At 43.7% G+C, this 23,664-nt stretch overlaps 2 protein-coding genes across 3 annotated transcripts in view; one reads left to right on the top strand and one right to left on the bottom strand.

Moving 5' to 3' along the window:
• The window catches only part of TMEM221 (transmembrane protein 221), a gene marked incomplete at its 5' end in the record, with an annotated part of 267,333 nt that overhangs the window by 60,860 nt on the left and 182,809 nt on the right, over positions 1-23,664 (top strand). The window lies entirely within an intron of this gene.
• TMEM161A (transmembrane protein 161A) lies at positions 567-23,038 on the bottom strand. 2 transcript variants are annotated; one of them, XM_081337372.1, is made up of 12 exons: positions 22,910-23,038; positions 17,792-17,895; positions 16,243-16,323; positions 15,288-15,385; positions 13,309-13,465; positions 11,648-11,799; positions 11,485-11,545; positions 10,405-10,548; positions 5,545-5,658; positions 5,073-5,247; positions 3,819-3,915; positions 567-2,535 (listed from the first exon to the last, which is right to left on the bottom strand). In XM_081337372.1, the coding sequence occupies exons 1-12, from the start codon at positions 22,910-22,912 to the stop codon at positions 2,258-2,260; spliced, it is 1,464 nt and encodes a 487-aa protein (XP_081193498.1). In that variant the 5' UTR covers positions 22,913-23,038; the 3' UTR covers positions 567-2,257. The 2 variants fall into 2 exon arrangements, with proteins under 2 accessions (XP_081193498.1, XP_081193497.1); XM_081337371.1 differs by having other exon boundaries at positions 15,288-15,388.

Genomic DNA, 23,664 nt, shown 5'->3' on the forward strand with positions numbered 1-23,664 from the left:
TATGATCTTTTTTGCCAGAGTTGTTAAGTTCATCACTGAAGTTGTTAAGTGAGTCATGCAGTCATTAAGTGAATCTGGCTTCCCCCACTGACTTTGCTTGTCAGAACTTAGCTGGGGAGATCAGAAATGGTGATCCCCGGATAATGCAATTGTCATAACTACGTGCCAGTTGCCAAGCTCCCGGATTCTGAGAGCACGGGGATGCTGCTCATATGGTCATAAAGTGAGAAAAAGTCGTATTTTTTCCCCACGTGGTTGTAACTCTGAACGGTCACTAAACGAACGGCTGTAAGTCAAGGGCTACCTGTACTTATTTTTCTTGATTATAATACTGCTATTTTTGTATCATTATGTATTTTATGTCCCATTATTTGTAAGACCTTTTTACTGGGTTTTTTTTAAAACTTTTTCTCAAAACAAGAAGAGATATGTAGAGTTAAATTAATGTGCAGCTGGAATCCTTGACTGAATGGAAAAGGCAGCTTCTGGTTTTCTCTTTTACCCCGATACATCCCGATGGTGGAAATCTTGCATTTAACTTACTGAAACTTCTTATGGACACAAAAGATGGTTCTGTTATTTATGAAAACAATTTTGTAAGTTTCACTTTCATCTGCATCAATTACTATTCTAACTGGAGCCACTTTGGTAAAGCACTCGGCTGGAAACCAGGAAACTGGGAGTTCTAGTCCTGCCTTACGCATGAAAGGTGGCTAGGAGATTTTGGGCTAATCACCAGAAGTCTATGAATGCTAATCTTGCCTCAGGCACAAATATTGTCTGGGTGCCTTTGGGCCAATCACCAGGAGACTCTGAGTTCTAATCCCAGTTTAGGCATGAAAGCTGGCTGGGTGCCTTTGGGCCAATCACCAGGAGACGGTGATTTCTAATCCCAGTTTAGGCATGAAAGCTGGCTGGGTGCCTTTGGGCCAATCACCAGGAGACGGTGATTTCTAATCCCAGTTTAGGCATGAAAGCTGGCTGGGTGCCTTTGGGCCAATCACTAGGAGACTCTGAGTTCTAATCCCAGTTTAGGCATGAAAGCTGGCTGGGTGCCTTTAGGCCAATCACCAGGAGATGGTGATTTCTAATCCCAGTTTAGGCATGAAAGCTGGCTGGGTGCCTTTGGGCCAATCACCAGGAGACGGTGATTTCTAATCCCAGTTTAGGCATGAAAGCTGGCTGGGTGCCTTTGGGCCAATCACCAGGAGACGGTGATTTCTAATCCCAGTTTAGGCATGAAAGCTGGCTGGGTGCCTTTGGGCCAATCACCAGGAGACGGTGATTTCTAATCCCAGTTTAGGCATGAAAGCTGGCTGGGTGCCTTTGGGCCAATCACCAGGAGACTCTGAGTTCTAATCGCAGTTTAGGCATGAAAGCTGGCTGGGTGCCTTTGGGCCAATCACCAGGAGACTCTGAGTTCTAATCCCAGTTTAGGCATGAAAGCTGGCTGGGTGCCTTTGGGCCAATCACCAGGAGACGGTGATTTCTAATCCCAGTTTAGGCATGAAAGCTGGCTGGGTGCCTTTGGGCCAATCACCAGGAGACGGTGATTTCTAATCCCAGTTTAGGCATGAAAGCTGGCTGGGTGCCTTTGGGCCAATCACTAGGAGACTCTGAGTTCTAATCCCAGTTTAGGCATGAAAGCTGGCTGGGTGCCTTTAGGCCAATCACCAGGAGATGGTGATTTCTAATCCCAGTTTAGGCATGAAAGCTGGCTGGGTGCCTTTAGGCCAATCACCAGGAGATGGTGATTTCTAATCCCAGTTTAGGCATGAAAGCTGGCTGGGTGCCTTTGAGCCAGTCCCTCTCTCAGCCCAAGCCACCTCGCAGTGTAAGGCAGAATGAAAACAGAAACCCACCTAAATCAAACCTGCAAAAAAAAAATGCTAAGCAAATGAGACATGAAAGGTGATGCCGTTGTTCAGATTTCAACCTTGCTTCTGAATGTTTTTAAGCCAAAAGATATGGGGGGGGGAAATATTTTTTTTTAATCAAAGCTGATCAAGTCACTCCCTTTTTTACCTCTTTTGAGATAGCGAAGAAGATGTGTATCCAGTCCACTGTGATTGGTCTAATAAAAAGCAGTACTTGAATCCAGCTGGTTTCTTCTAGGTAGGAGACATCCCAAGAAAATCTTTCCTCCAGGATGACAACATGGCTATCAATTTGCAAACCCTCAAGAGAGATCCATATTCTGGCACTAAACACGGTCTGCACCCAAAAGGTCCCACTCTGAGGCCAAAGATTTTCTCACTTAGGATACAGCCAAGTGCTGATGGAAATAGAGGCCAAAGAAGAGGGAAACGACTTGACAGGCCGCAATCCACCAGATGCAGAACGAGAACAGCCCCCGGTAGCAAAGAGGAGTAAAGACGGTACTCAAGGCACTAAGAGATGCGGTGATCTGTTCCACTGCAGCCTGGACATCTTCTTTCCCAGAATCCTCAGAGGGGGCGGCCTGGCGAATCGGAATAGCATCAGGCGCTGGAGTTGTTAGCGCACGTTCAGGATACAGGCCCCAGGAATATTCACCTTTGGGGGGGGGAAATAAATGGGGGAGAGGTTATACATCACCAAAATTCTTTTATCAACCTTATACATATAAAAGTGTATAAAAATTTCAGGTGCCCTCTTCCTTCTTTCAGAGAGAGTAACAAGCAATGCATTTTTATTTGTCATAGCAATCTTCCAATATCTCAGGGTCTGCCCCAAAGAAGAGGGAGTCAAGCTATTCTCCAAAGCACCTGAAGGCAGGACAAGAAGCAACGGATGGAAACTAGTCAAGGAGAGAAGCAACCTAGAACTAAGGAGAAACTTCCTGACAGTGAGAACAATTAATCAGTGGAACAGCTTACCCCCAGACATCGTGAGCGCTCCATCACTGGAGGTTTTTAAGAAGTGACTGGACAGTCACTAGTCTGAAATGGTATAAACCTATATCATTTCAGACAAATGGCTGTCCAGTCTCTTCTTAAAAACTTCCAGTGTTGGAGCGTTCACCGCTTCTGGAGGCAGGTTGTTCCACTGATTAATTGCTCTCACTGTCATGAAATTCCTCCTTATTTCTAGGTTGCTTCTCTCCTTGATTAGTTGCCTTTGCTTCTTGTCCTGCCTTCAGGTGCTTTGGAGAATAGCTTGACTCCCTCTTCTAGGCATGTTGTGAAAGATGAAATAAGTCAGGGGTGTCAATCTGCCAGCCCGTGGGCTGGACATGTCATCCGAAAACCGCACCCACCCCATTGCTGGCAATGGCAAAACCGTCCTGATATGTTGCACAACATCACGTGATGTCACGAGTTTGACATGTCTGAAATAAGTGGAAATCTATTTTAAATAAATAAATCTATGTTTCACAGACACAAAGAGAAATGGCGGGTTCCTCTAGACCAGGGGTCCCCAACTCCTGGGGCCATAGCCCATCACCAGGCTGCAGCTGGTTTGGAATCGGGCCAGACAAGTGGCAGGCGAGTGTGTGTGCATGCGCAGCTCCACTTGCATGAGCAATGGGCACGTGCACAAAGCATCATTGGTGCAAGCGGTGGGCAAGCACACCATTTGTCTGAAATGGTATAGGGTTTCCTGCCTGAGCAGGGGGTTGGACTAGATGACCTCCAAGGTCCCTTCCAACTTTTTTATTATTATTATTATTATTATTATTATTATTATTATTATTATTATTATTATTATTATTATTATTATTATTATTATTATATTTGCATGTGCCGCCAACCATCCCCTACCCCCTCTACCCCTTCAAACCAGAAAGGCTGGGGACCACTGCTCTAGACACTTGGGTGACTGAAGAGTCCCTTTACCAAGAGTTTTGAGGATAAGGGTGCAGTGCAGAGTGAGAAATATTGGCGCCAGGTATTGGAGGCTGACCACTGTTACATAGCAGTAGATCCTGGTGATCTGCAAATAATAATAAAAAAAAGGAAGCATGAACCATGAGAATTGAGATCTGGTCATCTAAGGCAGGGGTCCTCAACTTAAGACTTGTGGACTTCAACTCCCAGAATTCCTCAGCCAGCTTTGCTGGGAGTTTAAGTCCACAAGTCTTAAAGTTGCCAAGGTTGAGGACCCCTGATCTAAGGTCTTAACTAGCATTCCAGAAACAAGTAGTCCTTAACTTATGACCACAACTGAGCCCCAAAATTTCCATTGCTCAGCAAGAAACTTAAGTGACTTGCCCCATTTTACGACCTTTCTTCACACTTTTTTTTATTGAAAAGTTTTAAAATACATTTTATCTTTAACAATCCCCCCTCCCCCCACCCCTACCTATCCCTCCCTACCCCTCCCCCCCTTTCCCCCTCCCCCCCCCGACCTTTCTTCACACTTAATGACCATTGTACCATCCATCCCACTGGATCAAAACGTGAAGGCCTTGGCAACTGGCATGTATTTATGACGGTTGCCGTGTCCCGGAGTCATGTGATCACCTTTTGCAATCTTCTGACAAGCAAAGTCAATAGGGAAGCCAGGTTCACTTAACAACTGTGTACATGTAGTCCTCGACTTACAATAGTTCATTTAGTGACCGTCCAAAGTTAACAATGGCCCTGAAAAAAGTGACTTATAACCACTTTTCAGTTATGACCGTTGCAGCATCCCCATGATCATGTGATCCAAATTCAGATGCTTGGCAACTGGCTCATATTTATGACGGTTGCCATGTCCCAAGGTCACGTGATTTCCTTTTGTGACCTCCTGACAAGCAAAAGTCAGTGGGGCAGCCAGATTCCCTAAAAACAACTGTGTTACTAACTTACCAACTGCAGTGTTTCACTTAACAACTGAGGCAAGGCAGTTCGTAAAATGAGGCGAAACTCACTTAACCAACGTTTCACTGAACAATAGAAATGCTGGGCTCAGTTGTGGTCGTAAGTCGAGGACTACCTGTACTAATTTAACAACTGCAGAGATTCACTTAACAACGGAGGCATGAAATGGGGTGAAATGGGGCAAAATGCACCTAACAACCGTCTCACTTAGCAATGGAAATTTTGGGCCCAACTGTAGTTGTAAGCTGAGGACTGCCTGCCCGTTGTGAGCCGTCCTGGCCCTACCTTCCGCTGAATCTCCAGCACAGCGATCCGGCCGGCCTCCCGTTTCATTTGCTCCACCCAACGCTCAGCCAGGTTCAGATACGCCTGGAGATGGTAGCGGGTGACGGCCAGGCGCAGCACACAGAGCACCACAATCGTCCAGAGGCGTGCAGAATTGTAGGTGGCATCCGACATGCTGTCACAAAGAGGAAGGGAGTTCATTAGCTAGCTCTCTCCGTGGGAGGAAGGAAGTCTTTCAAATGCTGAGTCGCCAAGCAACAGCCTGAGAATCTAGGCTTGATTCTCCCTTCCCCTCTCCCCTTTTGAATCTAAGTTACTAAGCCTCGTGCAGGCAGGGATGCTAAATGGAATGCCGGCAAAAAAAAAATAAATAAGCAGAAATTACTTGAATTAAAGATTAAAAGGAAACAGGGTTGTTGTTGTTTTTAAAAAAGCAATCACAGCTGGAATGCAACTCCTCCCCTTCACTTACATCTGGACCGTCTCCTTGCCCATGGGGGCCCTCAGCAAGAGGTCTCGCGAAACGGGCTTGATCCACATCAGTATCACGATCACGGGAGAAAGGAAACTGGCGTGCAGAAGGAGTCTGTGGGATGGGAAGTGGGAGGTTTGTCCCGTGTTAGGCTGATTCTCCAGACTTTGACAGGCTGGAAACGTCTATCTGACAATACCACTCCCTTTTCCCCCCACACCGACACCCACAAATAAAGCTTATAAATTAAGGAGCAGAGTGTCTACAGGGCAGGGGCAAAACAGTCAAGATGGCATCCACAATGGTGTAACCAAAGCTCCACCTGGTTTTTATGTGCATATCATCAAAAAAAACCAGAGCATCTCTCGATCTCTCACTCTTTACTTCCCTCTCTCTCTCTCCCTCCCTTCCTGTCTTATCCTTACCTTACCCTTATCCCTTGAACAGCATGGTGCAGCCCAATTGACCCCACTCATATTTCCTTTTCCTTCCCTTCCCACATCCTACTGGGGAGGTCTGGGGTTGAAGTCCACATATTCCAAGGTTGCTAAGGCTGAGAAACACTGTCCAACACAGTGTTGCTTCTCTCCTTGACTAGTTTCCATCTGTTGCTTCTTGTCCTGCTTTCAGGTGCTTTGGAGAATAGCTTGACTCCCTCTTCTTTGGGGCAGCCCCTGAGATATTGGAAGACTGCTATCCTGTCACCCCTTATCCTTCTCTTCATTAAACTAGACATTCCCAATTCCAGCAACCATTCCTTATGTCTTTTGGCCTACAGTCCCCTGATCATCTTTGTTGCTCTTCTCTGTACTCTTTCTAGAGTCTCAACATCTTTTTTTACACCTTGGCAACCAAAACTGGATGCAGTGTTCCAAGTGTGGCCTTACCAAGGGATTGTAAAGTGGTATTAACACTTCACGTGATCTTGATTCTATCCCTCTGTTAATGCAGCCTAGCACGGTGTTGGCTTTTTTGGTAGCTGCAGCACACTGTTGGCTCATATTTAAGTGACTGTCCACTAGGACTCCAAGATCCCTCTCACAGTTGCTACTATTGAGCAAGGTACCACCTATACTATACCTGTGCATTTGGTTTTTCTTGCCTAAATGTAGAACCCCCTTCATGGATTACTGCCTTGTCGTGGCGAAGGGGCTTGTGTAATTCAATGAAGCTATGAGCTATGCCGTGCAGGGCCACCCAAGACGGACAGGTCATAGCAGAGAGTTCTGACAAAACGTGATCCACTGGAGAAGGAAATGGCAAGCCACTCCAGTATCTTTGCCATGAAAACCCTATGGACAGTACCAAAAGGCAAAACGATATGACGCTGGAAGATGAGCCCCTCAGGTCGGAAGGCGTCCAATATGCTACTGGGGAAGAGCAGAGGGCTAGTACTAGTAGCGCCAGAAAGAATGAAGCGACTGGGCCAAAGCCGAAAGGACGCTCAGCTGTGGATATGTCTGGTGGTGAAAGGAAAGTCCGATGCTGTAAAGATTTTTTCTCCATAGGAACCTGGAATGTAAGATCCATGAATCAAGGAAAGCTGGACGTGGTCAAACAAGAGATGACAAGACTAAACATTGACATCTTAGGTATCAGCGAACTAAAATGGACAGGAATGGGTGAATTTAATTCAGATGACCATCAGGTATACTACTGCGGGCAAGAATCCCTCAGAAGAAATGGAGTAGCCTTCATAGTCAATAAAAAATAGGAAAAGCAATACTGGGATACAATCCTCAAAATGACAGAATGATCTCAGTTCGAATTCAAGGCAAACCATTCAATATCACAGTAATCCAAGTCTATGCCCCAACCACCGGTGCTGAAGAGAATGAAATTGACCGGTTCTATGAAGCCCTACAGCACCTTATAGAACTAACACCCAGAAATGATGTCCTTATCATCATGGGGGATTGGAATGCTAAAGTAGGAAGCCAAAAGATAACCGGAATAACAGGGAAGTTTGGCCTTGGAGTACAAAATGAAGCAGGGCACAGGCTGATAGAATTTTGTCAAGAGAATACAATGGTCATAGCAAACACTCTTTTCCAACAACCCAAGAGACGGCTCTACACATGGACATCACCAGACGGTCAACAGAGAAATCAGATTGACTATGTGCTCTGCAGCCAAAGATGGAGAAGCTTTATACAGTCAGTAAAAACAAGACCAGGAGCTGACTGTGGCTCAGACCATGAGCTTCTCGTTGCAAAATTTAGGCTTAAACTGAAGAAAGTAGGGAAAAGCACTAGGCCACTCAGGTATGAATTAAATCATATCCCTGTTGAATATACAGTAGAGGTGACAAATAGATTTAAGGAATTAGATCTGATAGACAGAGTGCCTGAAGAACTATGGACAGAGGTTTGCAACATTGTACAACAGGTAGCAACCAAAACCATCCCAAAGAAAAAGAAATGCAAGAAAGCAAAATGGCTGTCTGAGGAAGTTTTGCAAATAGCTGAGGAAAGGAGGGAAGCGAAAGGGAGAAAAAGAAAGATACGCCCAATTGAATGCAGAATTCCAGAGAATAGCTAGAAGAGATAAGAATGCCTTCTTAAATGAACAGTGCAAAGAAATAGAAGAAAACAATAGAATAGGGAGGACCAGAGATCTCTTCAAGAAAATTGGACAGATGAAGGGAACATTTCATGCAAAAATGGGCATGATAAAGGACCAAAATGGCAGGGACCTAACAGAGGCAGAAGAGATTAAGAAGAGGTGGCAAAATTACACAGAAGAACTATACAAGAATGAGCTTAACGTCCCTGATAACCACGTTGAGGCGGTCACTGACCTCGAGCCAGACAACCTAGAATGTGAAGTGAAGTGGGCCTTAGAAAAGCTGAGCAACAAAGCTAGTGGAGGTGACAGTATTCCAGCTGAGTTATTCAAAATCTTAAAAGACGATGCAGTAAAAGTGCTACACTTAATTTGCTAGCAAATTTGGAAAACTCAACAGTGGCCACAGGATTGGAAAAGATCAGTTTACATTCCAATTCCAAAGAAAGGCAGTGCCAAAGAATGTTCAAACTATTGCACCATTGCACTCATTTCACATGCTAGTAGTTATGCTTAAAATCCTACAAGCTAGACTCCAGCAGTATGTGGATCGAGAACTACCAGAAGTACAGGCAGGATTTCGAAGAGGCAGAGGAACTAGAGATCAAATTGCCAACATACGCTGGATCATGGAGAAAGCTAGGGAGTTCCAGAAAAACATCTACTTCTGCTTCATTGACTGTGCCAAAACATTTGATTGTGTGGATCACAACAAACTGTGGCAAGTTCTTAAAGAGATGGGAGTACCAGACCATCTTATTTGTCTCTTGAGAAATATGCGGGTCAAGAAGCAACAGTGAGAACTGGACACGGAACCACTGATTGGTTCAAAATTGGGAAAGGAGTCCGGCAAGGCTGTATACTGTCGCCCTGCCTATTTAACTTATATGCAGAGCACATCATGAGAAAGGCAGGTCTAGATGAATCAAAAGTTGGAATTAAGATTGCCGGGAGAAATATCAACAACCTAAGATATGCAGATGATACCACTCTAATGGCAAAAAGTGAAGAACTAAAGAGCCTCTTGTTGCGGGTGAAGAAGGAGAGTGCAAAAGTTGGCTTGAAACTTATCATTAAGAAAACCAAGATCATGGCATCCGGCTCTCTCAATTCCTGGCAAATAGATGGGGAAGAAATGGAGGTAGTGACAGATTTTACTTTCCTGGACTCAAAGATCACTACAGATGGGGACTGTAGCCAAGAAAATAAAGACGCTTGCTCCTGGGGAGGAAAGCCATGGCAAATCTAGACAGCACACTAAAAAGCAAAGACATCACACTGTCAACAAAAGTGCGTATGGTCAAGGCTATGGTCTTCCCAGTTGCAATGTATGGCTGTGAAAGTTGAACCATAAGAAAGGCTGAGTGCCAAAGAATTGAGGCCTTTGAACTATGGTGCTGGAGAAGACTCCTGCGAGTCCCTTGGACTGCAAAGCGATCAAACCGGTCAGTCCTAGAGGAGATCAACCCTGACTGCTCTTTAGAAGGCCAGATCCTGAAGTTGAAACTCAAATCCTTTGGCCACCTAATGAGAAGGAAGGACTCACTGGAGAAGAGCCTAATGCTGGGAAAGATGGAGGGCAAGAGAAGAAGGGGACGACAGAGAATGAGGTGGCTGGATGAAGTCACTGAAGCAGTAGGCGTGAGCTTAAATGGACTCCAGAAGATGGTAGAGGACAGGAAGGCCTGGAGGAACGTTGTCCATGGGGTCGCGATGCGTTGGACACGACTTCGTAGCTAACAACAACAAAATGTAGAACCTTACTTTTTTCACCATTGAATTTCATTTTGTTAGATAGCGCCCAATGTTCAAGTCTGTCCAGATCCTTCTGTATCTTAAGCCGATCTTCTGGAGTGTTGACTATTCCTACCAGCTTGGTGTCGCCTGCAAGTTTGATGAGTTCCCCATCTATCCCTTCTTCCAAATCATTGATGAAGATGTTGAAGAGCACTGGGCCCAGAATAGAGCCCTGGGGCACCCCACTATACACTTCCCTCCATTTAGATGCAGTTCCATTGAGGACCTACTGCCAGACCTACTTTGAGGTTCTGTAGATATTCTGAGGTATCATGTTCCTTTCTTGATTTTACCTTCTAATGTTATTTCTGGAACTGGGTCTATGTATCATTGCCTCAATCTCTCACCTATCACTTCCCCATCTGTTCTTATTAAGTTGATCCAACATCATAAGGACACGTAGGCCCCTATATTTTAGAAGAAGGTGAGGCAAGATCTTTCTTCAATTCTCAGGATTTATGGGGCTCTTTAAGGCTAAGCAATGAGCTTGAACCTTACTGGGTAATTGGCTGGTCAGCCACCATCTTGAGCGCATCCAGCTGAGTCTGGGCCAGGCGTAGGCCCGGGAAAGTTAAGCAGGCACCAATGAATGAGCAGAGGCCCACGAGACCCACTTTAATTCCGAGTTTTGTCACTGGGATCCTGGAGGGAAGAAACAAATGCCCAGTAAAGCCAACCATGAACCCTGCCTGGAAATCTTCAAAGTTCTTTCAGAGGTGAGAAGGTCTTGGTGCTAAGTAAAGGGAAGGAATCAGTTTGCTTATACCTTGGCCAAGCTGGTCAGAGCCAGTTTGGTAAAGTGGTTAAGATGCTGACCCAGAAACCAGGAGACTGTGAGTTCTAGTCCTGCCTTAGGCGTGAAGCTGGCTGGGTGACTTGGAGCCAATCACCAGGAAATGGTGAATTCTAGTCCGCCTTAGGCGTGAAAGCCGGCTGGGTGACTCAGGGCCAGTCACTCTTTCTCAGCCCAACCCACCTCACAGGGTTGTTGTGGGGAAAAAGAGGAGGAAGAAGCAGTCTTATGAATGTTCTCTGCCTTGAGTTTCTTATAAAGCCTTGGTGGAGCAGTGGGCTAATGCCTCCTTAAGTAACACCAGCTGCCTGCAATTAGTGCAGGTTCGAGTCCCACCAGGCTCAAGGTTGACTCAGCCTTTCATCCTTCCCAGGTAGGTAAAATGAGGACCCAGATTGTTGGGGGCAATTAAGCTGACTTCGTAATAATGCCGCTTGGGGTGTGTGTGAAAGCCCTAATAAGCAGGCATATACATAGAATGAAGGCTACTGCTAAGCTTGTAAGCCGCCCTGAGTCTTCGGAGAAGGGCGGGATATAAATGGAATTAAAATAATAATAATAATAATAATAAAATAAAGTAATAAAAATCTAATAAATAAAAAATACCTTTTAAAAATGGAACGACATCCTTATTTATTATTGTCTTTAGAGGCTGACATTCTCCTGAGAGTTCAAAGCCAACGCCATAACTACTGGAGGGGGGGGTGTGTGTTTCCCATTGCCAATAGCAGCAAAAGTTGGACCTAAACTGGAAGAGGATCAAAACTGAACAAGCAAGCACTTACATCCACTCCCATCCTTGGTCCATGAAGAAGACTTCCAAATTGTCATGGACGCTGGTTAGTCCTGGACAGAGGAGAGAGCTGATCAAGGGAGTGCAAAGAGCTGAATTTGGCCAGCCGAGGTGGCAGGGGTGCCCAGCTATGGCCCATGCCCTAGGTCACTCACCTGCACTGAGCCCAAATTCGAGGTAATCTTCCCGGATCACCAGGACCACCATTGCAATCAGAAGGAAGAGGAAGGCAAAGGACAGGCAGACAGAGCGTTCACCCCCTTCCTTGGACCGGAAATAATGACGCATCACCATGACAAAAATTTTGCTGAAGCTAGTGCTAAGGTCATAACGTCAACCCTTTTGCTTCCAGTCTTTGGAAAGAAAAAGGTCGTCTTTTAAAGTTTGCACAGGCAGTCCTGGAGTTACGCACAGCTCACTTAGCGGCCGTTCAAAGTTTCAACGCCACTGAAAAAAAAGGAACTTACGACCGTTTTTCACCCTTTGCAGCACCCCCACGCAACGGACTCATATTTAGGACGGTTACAGTTTCCCAGGGTCATATTTATATTTATATTTATATTTATTAAATTTTTATACCGCCCTTCTCCCGAAGGACTCAGGGCGGTGTACAGGGCAATAAATATCAAAATACAAAGTACAAAAGTTAAAAAAACATTAAATAATTATGCCCGATATCATACAATAGTTAAAAGCCATGTTAAAACCCAAACCCCGAACCCATCAGAGCAGGCCGGCTTGTTCAAATAAATAGGTTTTTAGATCCCGTCGGAAGGAGCGAAGGTCGGGGGCCGTCCGGAGCTCAACCCGTAAGCGGTTCCACAGGTCTGGCGCGCCCACAGAGAACGCCCTCCCCCTGGGGGCCACCAGTCGGCATTCTCTGATCGGAGGCACCCTGAGGAGGCCCTCTCTGTGGGAGCGCACTGGACGGAGGGAGGTTGATGCCGGCAGCAGGTGTTGCCGAGGTAATCCGAACCCATGCCATGTAGGGCTTTACAGGTCATCACCATCACCTTCTGCAAAGTCAACCCTTTGGTTAAGTTTTCACCAATTTTTCTTCTAATTTCTTTATAACTGTAGCCTTCTTCACTTAATAATACTATTTTACATCGCTTTCTGGGCGACCGGTCAACTCTTTTGCACCATTACTTTAATTTTATTACGTTTTACAAGCTCACTCAATGAAAGAACACCAAAAAAAACCCCAAGCAACTTGATAACGATCACACGACACACCGAGAAATTGTCCTCCTCTCAGCTTCAGTACAGGACACCAATAAGTGAATCCTACTGTGATCTGATTGGCTCATTGCCAAAACAAGATGACACCTGATTGGCTCTCTACACACTCATGCTCATTGGCTACAATCAGATGAAGGAAAGCTACCTGATATCAACCTAAGCAAGTTGTGCTTCCTTTTTTTCTGGTTATTTGGCTATCACTTTTCATAGAATACAGCACAGATAATTGAACAAACTTTGTTGCATTACATTCTTGATTAAATTATCTTCCCATTGATACACAATTTTATGGTGTTACTCCCCCCCTCCCAAAAAAGTGGTGTCATTAGCCATCAAACCTCAAAAGTACACTTTTCCCGAAAGGTTTCCACAATTTTGGCCGCTGAATGTTGTTGTTTCGTGTTGTACATTAAACCACAGTTCTTTTAACAAACTACAGTCAGATGTTTATGCTCCTGTGCTGTCACAAGAAGAAAATAAGAAAAAGGCTGCGATTTATAATTTATATTTTAAACAACACCAGCTGTATAAAAGTGGGTATAAAAGGGGAAGGGTCGCTGGTTGCAAAGGATACACGGAGAATATGGCTGTCAGCAGGCACCAGAAGATTCCAATGTTGGTTTCTTTCTGGGGATCGAAGAGGCAATAGTAACCTTCAGTGAAAAGGTAGACCAGAGTGGAATATCCTGCAAAGTCCACGTACCACTGATATTCCAGGAAATAGCATAGAACTAAAGAGAAAACAGAAGGTGCTTAGCATCCCGTCTCAGGTCTGATCTAGTTCAACACTGTACCCTTCGTTTCCCAAATTAAAGCCAGAAGTATAACTCTTGGTGCGATGCTACAGGTAGTCCTCGACTTACAACTGTTCATTTAGTGACCGTATCAAAGTTACGACAGCATTGAAAAAAGGGACTTAGGACCGTTTTTCACTCTTACGAGCGTTGCAGCATCCCCAAGGACATGTGATCAAAGTTTGGACGCTTGGCAACTGACTCATATTTATGACGACTGCAGTGTCCCGGCCTCGTGTGATCCCCTTTTGCGACCTTCTGACAAGCAGTCCATGGGGAAGCCAGATTCACTTAACAACCGTGTTACTAACTTAACAACTGATGTGATTCACTTTACAACTGTGGCAAGAAAGGTTCTAAAAATGGGGCAAAATTCTCTTAACGACTGTCTTGCTTAGCAACGGAAACCTTGGGCTCAATTGTGGGTTGCATGTTAAGGACTACCTGTACTAATTTTCAAAGTCATGTCATAGCCTCAAACTGATACTTCAAAAAGAAAGCAACTTAAAACAGACGACCACCAATAACTTGCTAATAAAACCATCTATCTTAGGTTAATGAAGCTTCCTGCAAACTCTGTTATGTAGCTCTACCTGAATAAGAATTTAGTTTAGCTTTGATTGCGAGTGCTTAGCTTGTAAAAAGAAAATGCCACTTAAACCATGTGGGCAGTAATCAACTTATGACCAAAACTGGGATCAGAATTTCTGTTGCTAAGCAAAGCAGTTGTTAAAAGTGAGTCATACCTGGTTTTACAACCTTTTGCCACAGATAAGGCAAACACTGCAGTTGTTAAGTGAGTCACTTGGTTGTTAAGTGAATCCAGCTTCCCCACAAGCTTCCTCTTTGCTTGTGAGAAGTCAGCTGAGGTCACAAATGGTGACCATGTGAAACCTGGGATGCTGCAACCCCGATAAATACTTGCCAGTTGCAAACCTCCAGATTCTGATCACAGGATTGCAAGTCTGCGCTCACGATTTTAAGTTTAAGAACTGTTCGGAAGTCATTTTATTTCAGCACCACGCTAACTAGAATGGTCATAAGTCAAGGACTACCTGTAAGAGGGGGAAAAATGCTCATTCTAAAGCATTCCTCTATTTATTTATTATTTATTTAATGTATAGCCCACTGCAGGAACTCAAAACAATTTCCCCCACATCAGCCATGGGAGGTAAGCTGGGCTGAAAGTGATTGGTGCTGGGAGGAGATTAAAACTTCATTCTCTCCATTCCTACTCCAGTTTTTTCACCGCGTCCACACATTGGCTCCTGCATTTTTTCAGCAGTTAAGAGATGCACAAGAAGCTACTTAATTCAAGGTCATTCTTTCGTTATAGAGATATTGCAGAAGTTGCAACTACCTACAAAACGTCACGGTGGCAATGGATGTACCACACTGCAAAAGTCCAACGATGGAGAATGAGGATTCTCCATTCTCTTAAAAGAGAGGCTGGGCAACTCATGGATGGTTTACATCAGGGGTCTTCCAACCTGGCCCTTTTATGACTTGTGGACTTCAACTCCCAGAATTCCTCAGCCAGCGTGCCTATCAGCACCATCTTAATCACATCTCAGTAGAAGAGGAAAGGGAAAACCCACATTTCCCCAACGCTCAACAAAAGGCACTGCCACTTTCAAGCTGCCCTAAAAGAAACGCTCCGTGTTTCTGAATTTCCAGCATCCTTCCGAGATGACGTTCTTCCTGGCCCACCCCATACGATGAAGATGTAGCTAAGAGAGTCCAACCTCCAAACATTTACCCAGAGCATCCACTGTCTGGATAGGGCTACTCTCCAGTTGCAAATCAATGTCTCGGGGAACGGTAGAAGGTTTCGCATCGGTCACCCCGTTGATCCTCCTGCTGGAAAGAAACCAACCAACACCCCTGGTTACTGCTCAACTTAGTTTGGGCTCGGTATAACTGGAAAATAGATCAAGTATTTTAGACCAATATAGATAGATCAAGTATTTTTAGACCAATATAGACCAAGTATTTTCTCTAAAAAAAAACCCTGCTATCAGCAAACCTCCCACTATCCAGTTGCCAAATGCTTACCCATCTGTGAGAACAAAAACCTTTATGATTTTTCCCCAGTTCCTTTAGCCCAGTATTTAGTTATCAACGTTGGCGACTTTTAAGATCTGTGGAATTCGGCTCCCAGAATTCCCCAGCCGGCACAGCGGGCTGTGGAATTCTGGAAATTAAAGTCCACAAATCTTAATGTTGCCAAGTTTAAAAAGCACTAGCCAATTTACCTGCCAAAATGATTGGCCTTTTGCAAATTGGGTGTCATGGTTCCGACAGGTGAAACTCTTCAAAGAACTTTTGAGGCATTGTTTACCTTAAAGAATCTTTATTTGTGTAGCGTAGCATCGGCACTGACATAATCGAAGCCAAAAACTGAGTTCCCCTCCCCTGAGCACATAGTATCAAAGCACAATTCCCTCCCCCCAGTTAACAGTCATAAATCACATTCCCCAATTAGTTTGAAGTGCGGGCTTCCCCTCCAGCTCACCAATTCTATATCATCTCTTTTTTCAATAACCTTAGTTTTCACACTAGGTCCAGTGTTATTATGTCTAGCTAGATTCTCGTGCACATCCCATCCCCCCAGCATCATTTAACTCTAAAAGCAAAAAGAAGAAAATGGTCGCATCTCTATCTGTTGCCAATGCAAAAACATCCGAAGTGAGCAGCGTTGACATCGAGCTTACCTGTCCCGCTTACCCTTTGGCTTCTGTTTCCCTGCAAGAGCAAATAGCTCCTCTTCTGAAGGATGTTTGTAGCGGTGCAAGCTAGCAAAATATAAAACACCAGTTTGATGCCACATGGAAAGAAAAAGCAAGGTGCCTCTTAAGAAGTTTGTTAGTGACTTGGTCATTATTTCAATTCTTTTTGTTTTGAATGTTAAAAACTAGGGATGGTGTTTTTGTGGAAGGGATGTTTGTTTTTATTCAGTTATTAATTTTATCTGTCACCCGTCTCACTATCAAGAGACTCTGACAAAAATAGGGCACTTCCTCCTGTGAAAAGTTAGTAGGTCAGTTTACAAAATTCAGGATTTGAACATGAGGGATAAAAAACAACAACACCACGGTGGTGCAGTGGTTAGAATGCAGTATTGCATTCTAACTCTGTCCACAATCATGAGTTCGATCCTGACTGGATCAAGGTTGACTCAGCCTTCCCCTCCTTCCGAGATTGGTACAATGAGGACCCAGATTGTTGGGGGCAATAGGCTGACTCTGTAAACCACTTAGAGAGCGCTGCAAAGCACCATGAAGCAGTATGTAAGTCTAAACGCTATTGCTATCAAGAAACTGCTTTTAAATTCTTGGCCCGAGTTAGGATTCGGGGGGGGGGGGGAAGGTGTCACAGAGCTTATGATATTATTTTTAGATTCTTTTAATTTTAAATACAGGACCCTTTTGCTTCAAGCATCATCTTTCCTTCCAAGAATGCATCTGTCTCCTGAAAACAGACCTTTAAAATCACTCTTGAAGGATAAAGATGTTGTGGGGTGGGGTAATGATATGTGAGAATGATTTTGGGAGTTAGGAGGAGGAGTCACAGGTCGCAGCCCAGTACTCTGCTGCAAAACGGGTATACCTGTTCTAATAAAACAGACAAACGTAAACTTATGCATTAAAAGGGATAAATGATCTTGGAAGGAGAAACCAGGGAAGCCATCTCAGCCATCTCCCAAAATACTTAGGGACCAGCCACATTCACTGAGGCATCTAGTCTGTGATGGTGCCCATAAGATGCTCTTAGAATTCCAAACAAGCCTCTCCACAGCCAGAGAAGCAAAAGCATTTCTGTTTTTAAACAAAGCTTTCTTTGATTCACAGCACAGGTGTTTTTTAAAGTTGCAAAATCAACTCAATTTCCCAGGACATCTGCAGGAAGGAGGGGTGTGTATGTCAAAAAAGTCAAGATAGCAATCACAATGAAAGCACCACCCCTTTTTAATGAGTCACATGTACAACGCATGTTCAAAAAAGGAAGATCTTCAATTATTCAGTTGTCAACGCAACTTTTTTAACACACACAGACCCTCTCTGGACACCCGTGTTCCACCCTTTGTTTCAAATTTGAGCGACCATTTTCTCCCCATAAGGCTGCAGCAAGATGGGATTCGTTGAAGGCTTGCTGAAGAAAATCTGGTGTGCCAGACTCAAAGAAGGAGGCTCTTGATTCCTTCCATAGAACGAGGTATGTTTGCTACTACAGAGCAACACATTATTACAAAGGATGAGGTACCTTCCGTTGCAAAGGAGCCATCGGGCGAAGGACCAGTGGGGTGCCATCTTCTGAAAGATGCTGGCCACGAACAAAGAGAACACAAGCTGTATCCCCATCACTGCCTGCCAAGGAGAAAGAGTGTCAGGACCCATCCCAATCCACATCTTAGGAAAATAAAGAACTCTTGGAGCCAGGTCTTGTCCAAAAGGAGTTTTTACTAGGACATGATCGGTTGTGGAAATACAAGACAGGATCTGGCATTGTGTTACACTTTGATACTTTATAAAGAGTTCCTGGTTCAAACCCCTCCCCTCAAACCCATTTGGTCAGACCCACATCAATTTAACTTAGGTGTCAAACCCTTTCGTGGGAAAGAGGGATCTTCCCGTGTCTTTATGACTATTGCCTCCTTCCTTTTCAGATTCAAATGGAGATACAAACCAGATCTCCTTCTCCCTTCCTTCCCTTTGTTGTCCTCAGTTCAAAGGTTCTCCCCCTGGTCTTTGAAGGCAGCCTACAGGCAGGCTGAATAAACATCTTCTCTTCTCCCCTTGGGAAAATGGCAGAATCCAGGAAGGGGTGTAATATTTTAGACATACATTTATGAATGGGATATAAATGGATTCTGACAAAGAGACACATTGGCTCATCACTGCCTCAGGCCTCTCCCTCCATCTAACAGAAAACAGCCACTTTTCCTAATCATCTCAGGTCAAAAACCTTGGCTTCTCCATCCCAGCAAGCCTCCAGACCGGTGTTTCTTCAACTAGGATGTGTATCTACGAGTTTAGAGTAGTGTTTCTCAATAGTGTTGAAGATGTGTGGACTTCAACTCCCAGAATTCCTCAGACAGGATGTGTGTGTCATTCAAATGCTGGCTGGGGAATTCTGGGAATTGAAGTCCACACATTTTTGAGCTGCCAAGATTGAGAAACACTGCTCCAGATACATCAGAATGCATCTCACTTCATCGCTAGTTGGGGATAATGGGATCTGCAGCCCTGCACATCTGGAGGCTGAAAAGGAAATGCGCAGCAAACGCACAGGTCTTTTTTTTACTGTTTATGTGGAAGGGGAAAAAGAGATGAACAAGCATTCAGTCCATCTGTTTCTCTTTTCTGATTTTGAAAAAGTAATATTGTTACCCAACTGTAAGAGCTTTGGTGGAGCAGTGGGCTAATGCCTCCTTAAGTAACACCAGCTGCCTGCAATTAGTGCAGGTTCGAGTCCCACCAGGCTCAAGGTTGACTCAGCCTTCCATCCTTCCGAGGTAGGTAAAATGAGGACCCAGATTGTTGGGGGCAATAAGCTGACTTTGTAAAAATGCCACGGGGGGGGGGGGGCGAAAGCCCTAATAAGCAGGCATATACATAGAATGAAGGCTATTGCTAAGCACATTGATTTGTGCTTTAGATTGTAAGCCGCCCTGAGTCTTCGGAGAAGGGCGGGATATAAATGGGAATAAAAACAAAACTGTAACTCGGCATCAGTGCGATTTGGTGATATTTACACTTGCCTTGATGACGTTACCTAGTTGGGTTATGAAATGGCTGCAGGCAATCAACCAAGCTCAGAGAGCACCAAGGGCTCCACAATTATTTATTATTCTCCAGCGAAATGAGTTTTTTTTATTCTGGACGGAGACACGTTTGGTTCATACGTTCTGCTTCCTTTTTGCACACTTTTCACAATTCGTCCCCTCCCCACCACTCTTGTCAAATACAAGGAGGCACTGACATTTCTTCAGGGTTGAGCTACAGTGTAGACATTTGATAGGATGGCAGAAGGCTGAGATGCAAAACCCTGGTCTATTTTTAAAAGCAGGACACTGATCCGAGAAGAACTTCAGAAAGCATTAGGGGGAGGTCTAGCTGAGGAGAAAGAGATGTAAGAACCTGAGGGAAGGCTTTTACCTCAGCCCATCACTGAGCAACAGAATACTTTTTTTCTCAGAAAGTATTAATTTCCAGTTAAAAATCTTTTTCCTTCTCTTTTTTTTCTGACATCAGAAGAGCCAGCAAATGTATCTATCACCCACCAGCACCCTCACTAATGATAATAATCATAATCATAATAGTAAAGTTGGAAGGGACCTTGGAGGTCATCTAGTCCAACCCCTTGCTCAGGCAGGAGATCCTATACCATTTCAGACAAATGGCTGTCCAGTCTTTTCTTAAAAACTTCCAGTGTTGGAGCATTCCCAGCACTGGGAACCATGTCCAAAAACTTTGCAAAATACATCAAGAAATTGCAGCTTCCTGCAATAACTCCAGCAAAGCTACAAAAAACTGTGCTACTCGGAATATCTTATATTTTAAGGAGATACCTGGTTGATACCTAGGATGCTGGCAGCAACCCGTGTCAACTATTAGTACCAGTCAATTTGAGTGTTCAGTTGACTGAGTTTCATGTTTAATGAATAAAAGTTTAATAATGATGATAATAATAATAATAATAATAATAATAATAATAATAATAATAATAATAATAATAATAATAATAATAATAATAATAATAATGTTGGAAGGGACTGTGGAGGTCATCTAGTCCAACCCCCTGCTCAGGCAGGAAACCCTATACCAGTTCAGACAAATGGCTGTCCATTCTCTTCTTAAAATCTTCCAGTGTTGCAGCATTCATAGCTTCTGGAGGCAGGTTGTTCCACTGGTTAATTGTTCTAACTGTCAGGAAGTTTCTCCTTAGTTCTAGGTACCCGGTTCAGTAAAAAGAAGTATGTGGGGAAAACTCTCTCCTTTCAAGAAATAAGCAGCAACAGCAAGGTGATAATCTCCAATGCTGAGCTGAAGAAAAAGATTGGATATTTCCTCCTTACAAGGCTCATGAGCATAAAGGAGAATACTTGTAGCTCAGGGCTGACATGAGGGGTCCTTGATGCTCTCTAAGCTTGCTGGTTTTCTTGCAGACATTTCATGACCCAAACTAGGTAACATCATCCATCTCATGAGCGGCATTTCTAGTGACAGATCCTCAAACTTGTTTTCACACATATCCATGGAAATACAGGTAGTCCTCAACTTACAACAGTTCTTAATAGTGATGATGATAATGTTGGAAGGGACCTTGGAGGTCCTCTAGTCCAACCCCCTGCTCAGGCAGGAAACCCTATACAGTCGTTTAGCGACTGTTCAAAGTTACAACGGCACTGAAAAAAGTGACTTATGACCTTTTTCACATTTACGACCATTGCAGCATCCCCATGGACATGTGATCAAAATTTGGACACTTAGCAATTGGCATATTTATGACGGTGCATGTTTTGTGACCTTCTGACAAGCAGAGTCAATGGGGAAGCCAGATTCACTTAACAACCACAGGATTCACTTAACAACTGTGGCAAGAAAAGTTGTAAAGGGACAAAACTCACTTAACTGTCTCACTTAGCAACAGAAATTTTGGGCTCAGTTGTGGTTGTAAGTTGAGGACTGTTTTCAGTACAGTTGTGAATGCAGGTAGTCCTTGATTTATAAGCATAATTGAGCCCGGAATTATGGTTGTATGCTGTGCCAGCTGTTAAGTAAATCATCACTGACTCAATTTTACAGCATTTTTTGTAGTGGTCATTAAGCAAATCCCAGGTCATTAGGCAAACCCATTGTCTGCAATTGGCATTTTTTTTTTGCTTGAAATCAGAAGTAAATACCAGTTTCCGGCAAAAAGCATCATAAATCATGGCCACATGACTGTGGAAATCTGCAAATGGCCAGTTGCTGAGTGCCCAAATGTGATCACATGACCATAGGGGAGGGCCATCAGAACTTCAAATCCAGATTCTAAGTACCTTTTGGGGGGTTCATCTTAACTTCCAATAGTTGCTAGGCGATTGGACGTAAATCAAAGACTAACTATAGATAACTTTCTATCGTGCAAATACATTACTTTGTGCCTGTTCAGTCCACAATACAGAGGTTTGAATACAGAACATACCTTTATATTTGTAGACATCCACACGCTAGTATGATTTTACACAGCCAGAAACAAAATTTCACATCTCTGAAGTTGTTATTTCCTATGTAACAGTACGCAATTTGAAAACAAGGCCATCAAGTTTCCTCCTCTTTTTCCACAAAAAGGTATGGTCCTGCCTCCTGAATTTTGCAGCCACAGAAACATCAACTAAGTTTTTACACATCACACTTAACCATCATGTGGCTGGCTCGATTTTGACTTAATGCATTGGGTAAACTCTGCAAACCATGAATTACAGCCAAATGCCAGACAAGAATCCAAAGTTTCTACCATTTGCTCAAAAAAGCATAATTCAAAATAACAAGAAGCCATGGGTTCATACGAAGTGTGAATCCATCCTCCGTTTCACTCATTGGTGTTCCAGACCATGTTGGCCAAGGGCTGCGACTTGGGCGCATAGGCACAAGTTTGTTAAAGAAAAAGAAAAGAAAAACCAAACAAGAAAGGATATTAACTCCATGCAGCAAAATATTGCCTGTTCCTGTGGTGAGACTGTGTTGTGGAAGTGTTAAGGGATTTCATTTGTATGCCACTAGCCCAACTTTTTGTGAGAAAAGGATCAGGAAGCCACAGAAAAAGATATTAGTTAACAGATGACACATAAGAGAGTGTGTTCTTTGTAAGCATTGGTCCTTCGTGAGCAAAAATCACATCCCAGGGTCAAAGACCTTGCTCCCTACATATAAGATCAGTTCCAAGAATCTCAAATACCAGGTGATAAAAAAGGGTGTTATCACAGACACACACACACACACACACACACACACACACTTTTCCAATCCAAATATGTATCTCAGCTTAGACCAGCTAATTATCAGGCTGATATACTGTAAGACAATGTCTTCGTCTGCTGTTTATTCTCCATTTCAAGATAGCCTATTCCTGACCATGGAAGCTCGATTTAATGCGCCACGATTACCCCGAAGCTTAAGACGTGCGCAATCGTCTCCTCTCTCAAACGCAACTCGCCTTAGAAACATTCGAAGTTCTCCATGCATTTCTATTTCAAAGCAAAATTCCTGTTAAGGAAAGGACACCAAACTAGCAAAGCACCTTCCTCCACCCGTAATCCTCTGGCTCACTCTTTGAAAGGGAGAGGAAGAAACTTAGCGTAAGCAAATAAAAGCTTAATTAAAATTAAAGGCTCACCATTGTGTTGGAGGATCACGATCCAGAAAAATAAAAATAAAACTTCAAAGACCGGGCAAAAAGAGAAAGTCAAATACAGCGTGCCTTTCCCTTCTAACCCTGTAGCCAAAAGGAGGCGTGAACTCCTCTAGACCTATCAAAAGCCGCACTAGCCCAAGATTGTCAACCAATGGCAAAAGGAGGCAGGCGGTGATTTCCTTTTTCTTTCCTTGGTCCACCTGTTTCCGCTTTTCAGCTCCCTACCCGCCGCGTTGCATCTTGGGATTTGTAGTCTCATCCTCTTTGGCAGTGTAAGATTGCTTTGCTGTACTGTACAGCAATATTATAATATGCTAGGTTTTCCTCTGCAAAAATCTCTTATGTTTATATAGCAGCCAGTATCCTTTTCATCATCTCTCTCGCATATTCTTGTAAGGAAAAGTTATTTATGAATATATCCAAATACATCTACATAGCTGTGGATTTGTTTAGGAAGCCACAGTGTGTGAATGGAACATAATGAAACAGGGTAACTCTAGGTCAGCTTATGTACTGTATACTGCATTACGTTTTCTTTCCATAATGCTGCTATCCATGTATTTTATGCCATACGCCAAATAAGCAAACTGAATATATATTGAAGGCAGCTGGAGGGGAAGATAAGTTGAGATTTTAAACCTGGGGGAAGAAATATCAATAACCTGGATTATAATGATTTTACTATTCTGATAGCTGAAAATACAAATCACCGGAAGTTCTGCTAATGAAAGTCAAGG

This window comes from Vipera berus (assembly GCF_964194415.1).
Source record: "Vipera berus genome assembly, chromosome: 1".
Lineage (NCBI taxonomy): Eukaryota > Metazoa > Chordata > Lepidosauria > Squamata > Viperidae > Vipera > Vipera berus.

Coding starts and splice junctions, on each gene's coding strand:
- TMEM161A (XM_081337371.1), bottom strand. Junction 16,324..17,791: donor TGGCTCCTTTGCAACGGAAG/GTACCTCATCCT, acceptor ATATTTTGCTAG/CTTGCACCGCTACAAACATC. Junction 11,546..11,647: donor CGAATTTGGGCTCAGTGCAG/GTGAGTGACCTA, acceptor TCCTCTGTCCAG/GACTAACCAGCGTCCATGAC.